This window comes from Dermacentor silvarum, chromosome 2 (assembly GCF_013339745.2).
Source record: "Dermacentor silvarum isolate Dsil-2018 chromosome 2, BIME_Dsil_1.4, whole genome shotgun sequence".
Taxonomy (NCBI): Eukaryota; Metazoa; Arthropoda; class Arachnida; order Ixodida; family Ixodidae; genus Dermacentor; species Dermacentor silvarum.
Window position 1 is genome coordinate 200,829,878 of NC_051155.1, and position 15,081 is coordinate 200,844,958.

General features: G+C 45.1%; 2 protein-coding genes across 4 annotated transcripts in view; one reads left to right on the plus strand and one right to left on the minus strand.

Annotated features, from left to right (window-relative positions):
• The window catches only part of LOC119442439 (protein ENL-like), a 28,726-nt gene extending 19,270 nt beyond the window's left edge, over positions 1 to 9,456 (minus strand). For all 3 annotated transcript variants that reach the window (XM_049662149.1, XM_049662148.1, XM_037707323.2), the window contains exons 1-3: positions 9,313 to 9,456; positions 8,362 to 8,539; positions 5,958 to 6,181 (exon numbers count right to left, since the gene is read on the minus strand). In XM_049662149.1, the coding sequence (XP_049518106.1) occupies positions 5,958 to 6,181; positions 8,362 to 8,539; positions 9,313 to 9,330 (420 nt within the window). In that variant the 5' untranslated portion in view covers positions 9,331 to 9,456. The remainder of the gene's footprint in view (positions 1 to 5,957; positions 6,182 to 8,361; positions 8,540 to 9,312) is intronic.
• A 120-nt stretch (positions 9,457 to 9,576) lies between these two features.
• LOC119442440 (DNA-directed RNA polymerase III subunit RPC7-like) lies at positions 9,577 to 13,798 on the plus strand. Its single transcript, XM_037707327.2, has 5 exons — positions 9,577 to 9,835; positions 9,996 to 10,179; positions 10,458 to 10,582; positions 11,801 to 11,944; positions 13,615 to 13,798. The coding sequence occupies exons 1-5, from the start codon at positions 9,713 to 9,715 to the stop codon at positions 13,702 to 13,704; spliced, it is 666 nt and encodes a 221-aa protein (XP_037563255.1). The 5' UTR covers positions 9,577 to 9,712; the 3' UTR covers positions 13,705 to 13,798.
• The last annotated feature ends 1,283 nt before the right edge of the window (positions 13,799 to 15,081 follow it).

Below are 15,081 nucleotides of genomic sequence, written 5' to 3' on the forward strand. Positions count from 1 at the left end.
ATAGCGTCAGTTCCTCAAACCACCACAATTCATAGTGAAGTCTATCAAGCAGTAGGCGTGCAAACACTATAAATAGGGCTCCATGTTTTTGGTTTTATCCGAAAAAATCTAATAAACATTCGCCGGTAAAGTTTTCGACAATTCGAATTTATCCGATAAACTCCGATTTCAAGGGACAATATCATCTGGTTCTGTTCTTTATCGAAAGCGCAAGTTCTAAGCGCTCATTTATACAACTTCTGGTTTGACCGATTTAAAGTTTATCGTGCGTCGACAGTATCTCGGAGACCGCACTCATCGCATATTTAATAACGGCATTGTCGCGCACGAAGCGCGAGACGTCAACAGGTCAACGAATGTAGGCGCACCAGAAGCGCGCAACGGCATCTTGATATACGGTCCCCTGGTGACACTAAGGTGCACTAGGCGACAGCGGCGCTAGGGCGCCTAGACAACATCGAATATACGGGTCCCGGGCTTCGCCGCCCGCTGCCCCCCTCAAGAGATTTCATTGGAGTGGATTGCAGCCACGCGGAGTATTGGGTGTGTGTGATTGGTCTGCTCGCCCACGCGCGCGAGAGAGAACAGACAGCCACGACAGTGAAGGTCAAGCGTGGAAAGCCTGCTCACGGAAACCTTCGCATGCTCACATGACGCATTTCTGTGGCGCGTCAAGAGAAATTTCGCGCGAGCAAAATGGGAAGAAAACGAAAGCTTTGCGGCGACTACGTAAAAGCGTATAGTAGCGATTTCGAAGAGTCGACGTCCTCTGAAGGAGTCATTGTTTGCAAGCTTTGTCGTGTGACAGTTAGCATTGCCAACTCTCACGGCAAGGGCGCCGTGAGAATTGCGGAGCATTTACGATCACAGCACCACTTCCATATGAAGAAGCGCCCCGCAGACACAGGTGAGATCTTGCTGAAGTGTTATTAACGACTGTGTGAGAGTGAATGCAGCATGCTTCGTACAGTTTCACGAAGTTTCGTCGTGCACGCTTACTTATATATTCCAGGCTCTAAACAGACGTTTTTGTCCATTCAAACGTTCTAGGAAAAATAAAATGTGCTTCGTGTGTTTTGATATTTTAGTATTCAGATATGAATTGATCTAAGATTTTTGTGTTTTGAGAATAATGCAAAACTCTGAATTTCGGAGAATTGGGGATTTATGGGAAATAAACTCCGATAAACGCCGAATTTCCGCCATAAATATAAACTCCGATAAACACCCGCCAATTTTCAAGAAAAATAAACACCGAAAACACGGAGCCCTAACTATAAAGTACAAAATCTGCTGTTACAATCCACATGAAAAGTAAAATGGGGAGTGAAAAAACTGTGCGGTACTTATAATAGAGCACCCAAATCCAATTCAGAAACCGATACCCAAACAGTTGCATAGAAAATGCACAACGAAAAGATTCCGACAGAACCCATCACAGAATAAATGTCAATGTGACTAGCATTGAAGCAATGTAGGGACATGCCATATTGCTGCCGCTGAATTGTGTCACTTACGAGGCGTGTATGCAGCCGGATGGAGTCTTTGCTCAAACGTGCACATTTGAAGAAGTGGAAGACTGCCTACTGCAGCTGTGACTTTTGTACCAGCCTGCACGTTTACCGCTAACTTTTCCCCATGTAAATACAGTGTAGACCGCTTATAACGTAAGTCGCCAGAGTCGCGAATATCCGCACTATAAGCGATACCGCACTATAACCAAAGCAACAATTTTCAAGGCCCGCACATATGCACCGAGCCGCCACGCGTATGCAACAGTCGAGGAATGTGGCTAGAACGTTTGCATTCAAGTTACAGTCGAACCTCGTTAATTCGAACGAAATCACGCGGCGGTGCCTCCAACCGGCATTGCTCCGGCACAGCCATAGAGTAAAAGCTTAGGAGAGACCCCTCAATGTCGCATGCGAACGAAAAAAAAATTTCAAGTTGCGTTCATAGGTAGAGGAGAAAATGGGCTTTTTCGCGTAACCCCTGGTCCGTATACTTTTGCTCACGGGTGTACGTGCCGACGTCTCAGCCACGCTACCGTAGCCACGTGTAGAAAATGGCAGTGAACCCTTCTTTCTCCTTTATGCTTCCTCTACTTTCTAGTCACGTGTTGACCTTGCACACCTTGGCTACGGCGCAGAGGGAAGCAGCAGCGCTGTCCCAGGCCGGCCAACGAAACTGTTCACGCCGGCAAACGCCCACTTCCCCGATAATGGCAGAAAACGAAACTTCGGGGAGCTGGCGCCGGGCGCGCACGGTGACAATCGAAAGTGAGGGAGCTACGAGGGAGGGCGAGGGGAGCCACCGAAGCGGCGGAGTTGCCGAGGCGAAATCCGCTTCCCTGCCGAACTCCTCCCTCGCATTCCACGGTCTCCGCGTGCGCCCTTCGCTGTGATGTGCCGGCGCCGCCCGCTCCCTGAAGTTTCGTTTGCTGCCGTTATTGTGATGCGAGCGTTGGCCGGCGTTGGCAGTTTCGTGGTGCTCGCTCGCTATGCGTGCCGTGATATTTCATGACTCGCACTCAAGATTCTGGTTTCAGCCTCACTGGCTGTTCATTCGCACCACGTGCCCTTCTCCTCCACTTCGTCTTTCTTCCTCGAGCACTCCTTGGGGCGCTAGTTTGAGGGGAGCGTTCGCCGTCTCCGCTGACTTCCCTACTCCCAGGCAGCTGCACTGTAACCGGTATTTCGTTTCCCGCAATTGCACTATAAGCGATACGTGTATACATGGAGTTCTATGGGAAAATTAACAGGAGTCTGAAAAGACCGCACTATATCCGGTCCTGCACTATAAGCGGTTACGTTATAAGTGGTCTATACAGTAGTTTCATAGTAAAATCTCATTACAAGAGACCCTCGGTTAAGAGACATTTGAAAATGGTTTGGTTGGTTTTCCTATGTTCACCATGTTAACATCACATACAAGAGACATGGTTACAAGAGACACTCCGTTACTAAGGGCAACTTATTTAGGTCCCTAGTGAGTGAGTGAGTGAGTGAGTGAGTGAGTGAAACAACTTTAATCGGTCCACAATAGACGCGAGTAAGCTCAACGTCACCTGGCTAGGCCCACTCGGGGACCATCAGGTCAAACCTGACGGCCCTCTCGCGGGCCCTCTGGACTGCAAAGTTTGAGAGATCTGATCCTGGGCCTTAATAAGCTTAATCATTTCCTCTTGGGTGAAAGGGGGACCGGCAGAGGTGCAGCCCGGGCTTGGGAACCGTTCGGGGTACATTGTGGGCAGTGCCGCAGAGCTCGGGTAAGTATGCATTTCTAGAAGTCAGAGTGACTGCCTGTGCCCTGCACAGCGAGGAGTGCGGCGGAGGCAGGAGTCTTCTTGATAGATAATTGTGCTTACAGATCTTGTTGTACGAGCAGAGAGGCTCGGGTCGCCCAGTAGAGGACGCGTTACCCAGCGCACGGTCAGTCAAACCTCGTGCAGCCGAGTGTGCCTCCTCGTTGGGGTTGATCGAGACACCCCCAAATGCAAGGTGCGCAGGGAACCAGGCCAATGAGTGATGTTGGAGGTCTTTAACATTTTGGATGATATGTAGGGCCTGGGGAGCCACCATTCCCATCTGAAAGGCCCTGATAGCGGTCTTCGAGTTTGAATAAATCATGTCATGTACACCGTCCGTCAAAGCAAGGGCAATCGCAACCTGTTCCGCAACGCTGGAACTAGAAGTGCGGATGGTAGCGCACCTGATGATTTTGGAATCACAGTCGATGACCACTGAGGAGAAGGCTTCTTCTTGAGCGTACGAAGCAGCGTCTATGAAGCATGTTCGATCCTTGTCCAAGTGGGCACTGGCAAGCAGAGCTTTATCCCTGACTCGTCTTCGTCCATCGCTGTAGGTCGGATGCATATTGCTTGGCATCCGGTGTATGGAAATATTGGATCTTACGTCGTTGGGCAGCTTAACAGCGTCAGAACCGACGACCGTGGGGTTACGTCCCAGCATGCCAAGTATGGCTCAGCCCGCTGGTGTGCCAGAGCCTGACAAACTGAGAAAACTCTTAGGCTTCAACGATTTCTTCGAACCTGTTGTGGATTCCCAGCATAAGGAGGTCTTCTGTATGCGTTCGGACGGAAAGGGCGAGGGCAAGATTGAATACTCTTCTGATTAGGGCATTGATCTTGTTGCGCTCCAACACGAGCCAGTTGTGCATAGCTGCTGAATAAGCCAGGTGGCATAGTACGAATGCGTAGATAATTCGGATCAGATTGTCCTCCCTGATTCCACGGTACCTATTGGCGATTCTTCTTTTTCTTCTTTCTGGGGTTTTACGTGCCAAAACCAGTTCTGATTATGAGGCACGCCGTAGTGGAGGGCTCCGGATTAATTTTGACCACCTGGGGTTCTTTAACGTGCACTACAACGCAAGCACACGGGCGTTTTTGCATTTCGCCTCCATCGAAATGCGGCCGCCGCGGTCGGGATTTGATCCCGCGATCTCGTGCTCAGCAGCGCAACGCATCGCCTTAGCTGACGATTCTTAGGATCAGTCCGAGGGCACTTTCGGTCTTGGAACAAATGCATTTGACAGCGACTCCATTGGCCCCGTTAGACTCGATAAACATTCCTAGGACCCTGATAGTGTCCACCCGTGGAACAGGGGAGCCATTACCAGTGAATAACGTAATGTGGCTCTCCGTTGCTGGCTTCCAGGACCGGTGAGAACCGCCTCTGGGCCTCTTCTTGTAGAGCAAGAGCTCGAATTTAGTTGGCGAGCACCTTAGCCCGGTGGGAATGAGATACCGCTCCGTCACGTCGATGGCCTCTTGCAAAGCACCCTCAACCTGACCCTCCAGTGGGGCACCAGTTGGTGATGTCGTCCGTGTAGATCGTGTGGTTAATGTTCGCGACATTATTCAAGGCCCTTGACAGAGTAAATTCTTCACTATTTAGAAGAGACACAACCCATACATGCTCACGTAACACGGCCAACGTCGTACCAACCTTTATGCGCTGCAATTTTCATTCCCTTGGATCGATTCTGTTCCGATCCGCAGCCTGATGTCATTCCTCGCATGGTTGTGACTATGAATTGCACTGATTTTTCTGTCATTATGCTTTTATAATCCCTGTTGCACTCCCACACCAACTCTGTGACAGAGTACCATTGAGTTGGATTTCCGTTACAGCGTCTGCGGCGTTGGTCGCTTTGTATGTCGGTAGTCGGACTCCGGAGCCATCACCAGGTTTCCAACAGACAGCTCTGTTCGCGTCAAAGCTGTTTAAACACACTTTGATGCTGATGTATAATAAAGTGGTCTAGTCCGACTCCTCAGTGTTTTCAGAATTTTTGGTTACGAGAGACCTTGGTTACAAGAGACATGTTTCCTGGGTCCCTTGAGCGTCTCTTGTAACGAGGTTTTACTGTATATACATTTGTACATCGGGCTTCCTCTTCGTCCCAATATTAAACAAGAGTAAGACCTTCGAAATTACCTGAACCAGGTACACATATTCAGGCATGCTGGTGCAGGTAGGTTATCATGCATATTGTAATATGCTATGTTTGTCAGAAACAAAATGGTGTGAAAGGACATATGATCAGTGCATGCTTCTTAGACCTCATGTGCATTCTGTGTACAGAAAAGTAAGGATGGGCAGAAGCTTCCAGACAGCTCTGGATAAGACACTCGTCATACAACCTCGCAATTAGATAAGTAATTGTAAGTCTTGCGACATTGTAAAATCTGAAAATATATAATTGAAGTCAGAATCTTCAGAACTGCTAAAAGTGTACGTTACTCAAATTTTTATCAGGTTCGGGAACAAAGAACCCTAACTATATTCGTCCCTCAACAAAAGTGTTTGTGTCATCCCAATAAGCGCAAGAAAATAAAAACATGACATTATACCTATACTCGCCAAAATGACAGCAGAGATAAAAGAAACCGTCGACAGTGGTAGCAGCAAGAGCTATTCCACAGCACTCACCCCTCCTGCCTTGAGTAGCTTATGGCAGAAGTCATCAGGTGGGTTGTGGAAGGTGAGCTTCTCACAACGTATGTTGGAGATTGGAGTGCCATCCATGGAAAGGTACAGGTCATACACAAACTTGACTTTCTTGGGGTCCTCCCTGGTGCGGAAGTACACTTCCACAGGCATGTTGAAGCCCGCATAGCCGCTCTCAGACACTTGGTAAGGTGGCTCCTTCAGCACTGCGTGGAAAAGGACACGTGAGCTTTCTATGCACAAAGAGTGAGCAATTGTACTGCATACACAACTCTCCTGTGTTAAAGGGACACTAAAGGGAAAAAGGATTTTTTCTGTATCCATAGATTACCCTTCCATGATACCGAAAACACCACTCTTACCACGAGAAGCCACTTGGTAAGCCAGAAAGAAACGAAAAACACAGAGGCGAGTGGCGACGCCACCTTGAAGTTCCCACACCAGCTTACCGTGACGTCATGGATTTTGACAGTGTCTTCTAGGTCTCAGTTAGTTCTTTAGTGGTAAATATTGACTGCATTGTGTTCTAAAAAAGCCCAAGATTGAGTATGGCAAGTTTCGCGAACTTTGACCGAGCCAATGTGGCCCAAATACGAAAAATTACCTTAGAAGTTGTGACGTCACACTGAAGTGCTGACGTTGGGGTTCGCGCGAAATTGAAAATAATTATCCTTGAGCTTCATTTTCTCTTCTAATAATTGACCTATTGCAGTGTAATTACCGACAGCAAGTTTTCGAAGAATACTTTATCAGTCTAAGTTGATTTAGTGTTTTGCTTTAGTGTCCCTTTAAAGTAAGCAGAACTTTTTCATGTTGTACCTAATCAAAGTGTACATTGTTATAAAATTCAAACCCCAGAAACCCCCCCCCCCCCCCCCCCCGGCTTTAGACCCATCCTGCTTTCAAAATGAAAGGCATATCAACAGCATGTTCTAACTACATCGCAACCTCCATCTCCAAACTGTCTTCTCCTTTTGCCATACCTACCAAAATGAGCAAAGCTAGTCTATAATTCTCCTTTTGTTTTTAATTCTTCACCCTTCTTTACTTATTAATATTCACTCCCACCTATCAAATACACTCCTTGCTGTGCATTACACCCAAAGCCTGATGCATTAGCTAGTGACCTCCGGTTAGTTTTTGAATTTGTAAATGTCTTTAACAACATACCTCTTCTGATCAGTTTCTACAGCAGCTTTCCTTATGCTAAGCCCAATCAGAAAATACACAAAATACACGCAGCCTCACTGCTAAAAAAATACACGCAGTCTTGGTACCCTTCATAGAATTACTCTTTGACAAAGAAGGAAAAAAACAAAAATGCAAGGAGAAGAGAAATTTTGTGGGAAAAAGGTAATCTGACAACATTCATTCCACTTCACTACTGCAATCTGCATGTTTTTATCCAGCCTCTGGGACTGAGACATGATTTCAGCAATATTTATAAGCCAGATAGTCCATTTTAGATGACAGTCACACAAAGTAAGATGTGACTCCCTGTATTATTTCATCAGACGTATCAATTGTATGAGAATATCTTCTTCTTTCTGGGGTTTTACGTGCCAAAACCAGTTCTGATTATGAGGCACGCCGTAGTGGAGGGCTCCGGATTAATTTTGACCACCTGGGGTTCTTTAACGTGCACTACAACGCAAGCACACGGGCGTTTTTGCATTTCGCCTCCATCGAAATGCGGCTGCCGCGGCCAGGATTCGATCCCGCGATCTCGTGCTCAGCAGAACGAGAATAAGAATTCACTGACTAATAAGAATTCACTTACTGGCTCAGTAAGCTAAGGGCCTAAGCTTACTGAGCCAGTAAGTGAATTATTATTAGTCAGTGAATTCTTATTAAACCTGAACAACATATATAGAAATCATAAATTTATCTTGTGTATTAAAACAAGTAAGAAAAATGTATCCATATGTTTCTTTGTCAGTTTATTTTTCCCCCCGTTATCCAAGTACAGTTAAAACTGCTTTGCTATCCCAGTGCAAAGCTTGAAAACTGGCAAACACAGCATTCAATTTCTTTAATTAGTCACATGCACATACTTCACTTCCATTACCCTCCCGTGCAGGTGACCTTTTAATATATGATTTCCGGCAGCAGCTGAAATTTGCCACTTGTGTACGAGTTAACCTGTCGTTAAGTTAAAGTTACTTGTTCAATTTGTAGGTTTTATGTTGTCTTTTCATTTACCTGCATTTATGCTAAAGCTACTTGTTCAACCTGTATGCTTTAGACTGTCCTTTCTTCATCACGCTCGGCGTGGTGGAGCCAATGTGAAGATGATAAACGCGCAACACAGCTCAAACGTGCAGGTGACAAGAGACACGGCGGTAGGGGAGATCATGAAACACCCTAAGCACACAAAAGCGCATACCTCGCTTGGGCTTGGGAAAACTTTCGTGCAAGATGAAGACGACCTTGTCGACGAAGTGGTGGATGTTGCAACCCTCGGGTCCACGCACGAACACGGTCCAGTCGTGGGTGAAACCCTCGGCCGTCGGTCGCGCACGCAGCACGGCCCGATGACCTAATTCCAGCTTCACCTCGATGGACTGCAAGGAGGAGAACGCATGCTTTACTTCGGCCTGCGGCCAAGCACTGCGAGACCGTCGGCTGGGAACTTTCGGCGCTTCTGAAACCAAGCCGAGCGCCGAAAGTCTGAATGCGCCACTGCGTGCACAAAACGCTTAAATTTTTTTTAACGAAGCCGGCGAAATAGAGGTGTAACTGTGGAGCAACGCGCCAATGTTCGGAGAGACCTATCTCAGTGGAGTGACAGGGGGGGCTGAACCGGGATGACCACTGACGGAAAAAAAAAAAAAAATGTCCGAGCGTGCCACAAGACCAACTTCGCGTATATCGTGTTTCCTCTCTGTTGACAACGCGTCATGCTTTGTACGCAGTGCAAAAAGCAATGTGACGCTAATTTTTGCTCAGGGAGACGCCGTGCGTATTATTTCATCGTTTGCGCGTCTGGCATTTCGAAGCATTTGCAAGTAGGAAAGCGGTGTACTCGAGCGGGACAGCATTTCCTCAGCGCTGCCTTGAAACACCGTGCTTGGGGACGTCAAAATGAATGTGCAAGTGTTCGCTAATTCAGTAGCATGGCAGGTGTTTACTTGAGCTTCAAGAAAACTGAGTCAAAGCAAGATTCAAAAACGATTTTTGGAAGCGCGTTACCGCCAAAACATAGCGCATGTGCGAGAAGAAAAAAACGCCTGCAATCTGAGCTCTGTTTACACTGGACAAGACAGCCATCAAGGCTTATTTTTCGTCCTTTCGCAAAGCCACTGATATGAAACCGGCTGACTGTCGAAACGGTTACCTTGGTCGGTGATGTCATGTTGGCTGGAAACTCACGCACACGACGCGGCCATGTTGTTTAGTGCGATTATTGTTTGGATTGCATGAGCCGCTAGATCGTATTTTGGCATCACAGCACAAAGCGCGTTATTTAAAAACATATGCAAGTTATGAAACTTTAAAAAATGCATCATAATTTTAAGAAATGTCTTGCATGCAATACGTTCACATTAAATGCCCTCTTACGCACATGTACACTGAATACGTGTGACTCACGCCCCTATCTCTGCGCGACACGACCGCAGGGCGCATCTGCATTTCCACGTGCTTGTGTTTGGTTGCGGAATTTTGAGGAATCTCTGGCCTTGCTCTAGCACAATCGATCAACATTCCTTCAATCAAGCTAGCATTTTTCTTTTACCATGGCGGGACGGGGAAGGGGTCGCGGTCGGGGTGGCGGAATGTCATTCAATGTGGAACAACTGGGTTTGACGAGGCAAGAAGCAGCGCTCACACTCTGCGCGCAGCCGCCTCCAACATTCCCGGTTTGTAGTACAGCTACATGTCTCGTTCCTGCCTCGCAATCCCGCATGCTCTACTAAGTGTAGTTCGTACGAAGTGCTTAGTTATGCACTGTTTCACATTTCTGGTTATTGAGTGCAAACGCGAGACTGAGATGCGTTTTGCACGGTTCACTGTTCGCAGCCCCTAGACTTTTCCCCGGCACCTTTGGTGAATTCGGAAGAGAACACATATCTGGCCGTCCTCCTCCACGAGCAGCGCAAGAACCTGCGCGCGTCCAGTTTCAACATTCCTCCTTGCAAGCCGCAGCAAACTGTGGAGAGGTACTCGGACCGTTACCGTATAAAGGCGCCTGACGTTATCTACGGTAAGATCCAGTCTTCCAGCTGTGCCGACGAATCACGTATGACGCGCTCACCGAGTGCCTTCGTGATTGTGCACTTTATGTAGGCTCATACGTTTTTCTTTAACTGCAATAGCAGCCACTATGTGTAACTCTTTGTTACTGGACCCGTGCATCAAAAATCGTATTAAGTATTCCTTACATATGTGAAGCTTCCGTGCTGTGGATTACTTCGAGGAGTGCACTAGACTTTCAGGAGAACCTACAAACTGCCACTAAGAGTGCATGCTGTTTCTGCGCAGATCTTTCTTACTTCCCGACGGAACTAAAGATTTCCAAGAAGACGAAAAAGAGCAAAAAAGCGCCCAAAGTCTCTGGAGGACCTGACGCCATAGCAACGGGAATCGACATACAGAAAAAGCTACAAGTGTGTATAGCATATAATTGTATGTTTTCACAACGAATAACCTGATGGGATGGCTACTCAGATGCACAACAAACACTGGAGGTTTACTGTTCAAGTGCCAACAGTATATGTGAAGGAAAGGCATGCCTGCTCAGCGCATCAAAAACTGTCATTTGACAGCAGCTTGTTCTTTGGGTTCATGTGTAGCTATCTGTTACACTGCTTTCAGTATAAAATATGCGACGACGCACAAGCATTAAAATCTGTAGCGATAATACCATTTCACATTTGACATCCGTTAAATCAATGGTGTCAGCAGTTAGGGAGTGGGAAAAGGTGGGAAGAAGGGGTTGAGTGGAGGTCAAGACTCTGGCATTAGAATGAATGCTACTGCAGATGTTCATCCAGACAGTTCAATACTGAGCAAGTGACTGCTTCCCTGACTCTAGCTCTGTTGTGCACAAAGCAAATGCTGCAGTCGCATGTAGCTGCGGTCTGCTATGTAGAGTAGCATCCGCGGCCGGTGCGAGGTGGCACGACAAGTCCACTGGCTGACCACACTGCGGCTCACTGGAGACAAACGCGTTTGACATGGCGTAGGCGCCGAAATCATGAAATAGCGGCGTCTACGTGAACATCCAAAGTCACATTTGAACTGCATGCCACGGTGACATTCAGTAGGCGTAACATTGTGGACGCCGTAGCCTTCACCATGCAAATCATTGAAGAAGTGGAAGCACTGCGAGTGTATGTTTGATTGCCAATAACTCCGCTTCTGCTGAATGCATTGAAAACTTTTTGCGGCAAAGTATTTCCGAAATACTCTAATTTAACTTCAAATGCATCTCTCGACTTTGATAAAAAGTTGTTTAGGGCCCCTTTAAATTGAGATAAGCTTGTTCAGCTATGTTCGAGAAGCCTCAAAATGTGCCCATGGTATTAAACCACATCTGTCATTTCATATTTACAGATTATTCGAACCAAGCTTAACAGTCCTTACAGATACTGACTGTACAACAAACTTGCCCAAGTCAACACCTCTCACTTGGTGCAATTGACACAGTGGGAGACTTGTCACACAATCTAGAGGTCTTGAAATAAATCTACGTTAGGAGTGCTACCTCTGAAATTTCGAAATCTTTTCTGTGGTGTTAATCTGAACCAACCAGCAGTGGGACACTTGATGCTCATCTTACTGTGCTGAGGAAATGAACATGCTATTGTCATGGTTCACTGTAGGCCCTTGAAGAAAAAGAGGTGGGAGGAGGTGACAGTGGTGGTGAGGGTGAGGAGGAACCTGGCGAGAAGAAGCCTAAAGAAGGGGATGATGAAGACGAGGAAGAGGGGGCCGAAGAGCTGGACGAAGAGGAGGAGCTGGAAGAGGTAAAGCATTGCTGCCACCTGGCCGACTCAGCAATATGTGTGGTGCTTAGCAGGGGTTATATTTTTGCTAGTTGTCACTTTCATTGCATGGTGATTGCCACTGTGTCAGCAAGGGCAGATATGACAGAAGAAACTTTATGTAGAAATGTACCCTGTCTGCATTACCTTAGCGCCTTTTACACCAGCTTTATCTTGTAGACTCTGCTCTGCCACTTCAGCAAGGTTGAAAAGGTAGACATTAATTGCATCACGAATCAAATCTTTGATTACTTCGCAAAGCCTAACTAACCACTGCTTTAAGAACCCTTTCAGCGTCATTGGTGTACCGGTACGTTTGTGCGTTTGTGTCCTACCATGTTCCTTTTGGCATTCCTTCCGTCAGATAGGAATGTGAGGACTACACCAAAAGAGCATTTGCCATGATCCGTGCCATTTTTTTTTATTTCTGCACTACCAAAAATATACCATTGTGTTCGTTTTATACTATTTAAGAAAAAAAAAAAAAAACGACACTGTGGGTGCATCACCTCTGAAAAAACCTGACATTGAAAGGGTTAATAAAGTCGATTTCAGAAAATTCTGCCTTGACGATATCGACAAAATTGATTGAATTATCTGGTAGATCGAAATAAAGAAAAGGCAGAAAAAAATGCTCAAACACACCGCTGCTTGATTTGGCAGTAGTATTTATCTAATTTTGAACATGCTCCGCAATCTAATGCACACCCAGTTTTTATAGGTTCAAAGTAGAAAACTAACATATGATGGTAGACCTTTTAAAGAAAGAATAATTTAATGTGCACACAATATCTTTAAATGAAAAATGTAGCATGTCTCTGATTCTGGCAATCGCAAAACGATGAAACCAGCAAAAGTATGACTTGTAGTTGGCCTAGTTAGACAGGTTCATCTTGCTAGAAATGGCACAAAACAAGATGACAAGTAAGAGTAGACAACAGGACAGGTGCCACTAACCACTTCATTTCTTGAAAACTGTGCAACATATATATGAAGGCAAAGTTTGGTTTCACATACATTACTGTTTATGACCCAAGCACACATGCAAAAATGTTAGTCTGGCAACAAAAATGAAGACATGGTAACCGTAGGTGTTGAAAAATACTAATATTTGATTAAATATAGTAAAAATTATTTTACTATTTAAATTCTGACTGTTCATTAAAAAATTTGCAGACTTCTGCATGGATGCTATAAACAGTATAGTATCGGCAACAATAACCTGCAACCAACAAATGAAAATTTTTGTGACTTTTATTCATGGAACATTCATGCAACAGCAGCAGAAATTTACGTTACCATTTTACATTGGTTCTACGTGTTGGTGATGCTGCCACGGTTAGGTCTGAATAATCAAGAGATTCCAAAAACTGGGCTCCAAAAATTAGTCGAAGACTGCATCTGCATTCTTTATAAATAAGTGTTGCTCTAATTGAAATCAGTTTTGCCCTAAACTGGATGCAAACAAATCGTAAAGTTATTGGTGTCAATATGGCAATTATAAACAAGCTCTACAAATCGAGAATTTTACAATAAAATTTAAAAGGTGGCAGGTATGGAAATGTAGCAACAGGTGGTGAACTGCTTGTCTGAATGTGATTTCATGGGTTAGCTTGTTAATAATCATCCACTTTGTTTTGCTCTGCTTCCAGGAGACAGACTACATTAATAACTACTTTGACAATGGCGAAGGCTATGGCGATGACGAAGATGACAATTTGGACGACGGTGCTGTCTTCTGAGACACTAGTCCTCATTATTTATTGAAAATGCAATATGTTGGCCTGTGGTACGGGTACCAATTGCAAGCACAGTAAAAGTGCTTTTGTTTTGTTATTGTTTTGTGTATCATTTAATGCATACCCTGCGGAGGACAGTTATATTGCAAACAAGCTCCTTCGCAGCAGTGGGCTGATAAATGTTGGAAGGGAGGACTAATGTGTTGCACTGTAAGGTGTCTGTTGCCAAGGCTGTGCATTATACTCTCAACATTATGCAAGTCTAATGCAAATTTCTAGATAACCATGCAGTGGAAGACATTAGTTTACTTGAAATATGATTCACTCTTTGACACTAGCATCACTCCCCCAGGGAATGAGATGCCTCACATACCAAAACACCTCACTTGCACATGATTTGCATCATGTCCCTCTGCTCTTTAGTTCATCCGAGAGTTCAAAATGTTGTAGGTTATTCAGTGTGCTGAAGCTGTGTGACCAGCCTTTTGCAGCCATGCTAGTGTGAATGCAGATGCAATTCATACCTGGAACAGCAGGAAAGAACCCAATTGCTCTGAATTGTTTGTTGTGACTCAGAAAAACTTTGACATGATTGGGGGGGGTTTGCTGTTAATCAAACACAAAAATTGTCTGTTTGGCTGACCAATTTATGTAATTATAATACAGCTTTCTGACACTAACAGTGGGTTGTCCCCTTCACTGATGGTGCATACGTATGAGAAAGCAACTTCGTTTTCTCAAGGTCAAAAAAGTGCCATTGCAAAAAGTGCCATTGCCGACTTTTTCTAACAAAAAACAGCAACGTTTGGTACACTGTGTGGAGAATACCATCAAGCACTCGTGCTTTGAAGAGATACATTACCATGCTCCACAGGAAGTCTGATGTGATGTAATGCATCACTGGTGCTAAGAAGTGTTATTTCTTTTAATTCATAAAGTCATTGACACACATTTCAGTTGTTGTTGTTGTTGTTTTTTATAAAAGAGAAAACTGCATAATATCTGGAAGTCATTACGTTTTTATAATTACAACGAGTGGCCAGAAATGACAAATGTTCATGCTAGGGCCAAGATATTTTTTTTTTCCTTTTAAGTGCATGCCACGTTTCCAGAAAAAAAAAATATTTCGGTATAAAACACTTCAAGACAGTTAATCATATTTTGTGACTGAAATAGTTGTGCTCTTTGCTCATATATGCATGTCAATTTGTGAAGACGCTTTGTTACAGTCACAGGCCTGTGACCAAATGCTTATAATTGCAACTAAGTGAAATCGCAAAACTGTGATGTAACAAGGTCATTTGCATGGTATATTAGCCAAGATTAGTTGCATTGAAGTGACGGTTTTTGGGCATTGAACAGGTAAGTAGCAGTGAGAAG

What these genes read in the sequence shown, in the direction of transcription:
- LOC119442440 (XM_037707327.2), top strand. Translation starts at nt 9,713, where the DNA reads ATGGCGGGACGGGGAAGGGGTCGCGGTCGGGGTGGCGGAATGTCATTC. An exon ending in AGCCGCCTCCAACATTCCCG is followed by an intron (nt 9,836 to 9,995) that starts GTTTGTAGTACA and finishes CACTGTTCGCAG; the next exon opens with CCCCTAGACTTTTCCCCGGC. An exon ending in AAGAGGAGGAGCTGGAAGAG is followed by an intron (nt 11,945 to 13,614) that starts GTAAAGCATTGC and finishes CTCTGCTTCCAG; the next exon opens with GAGACAGACTACATTAATAA.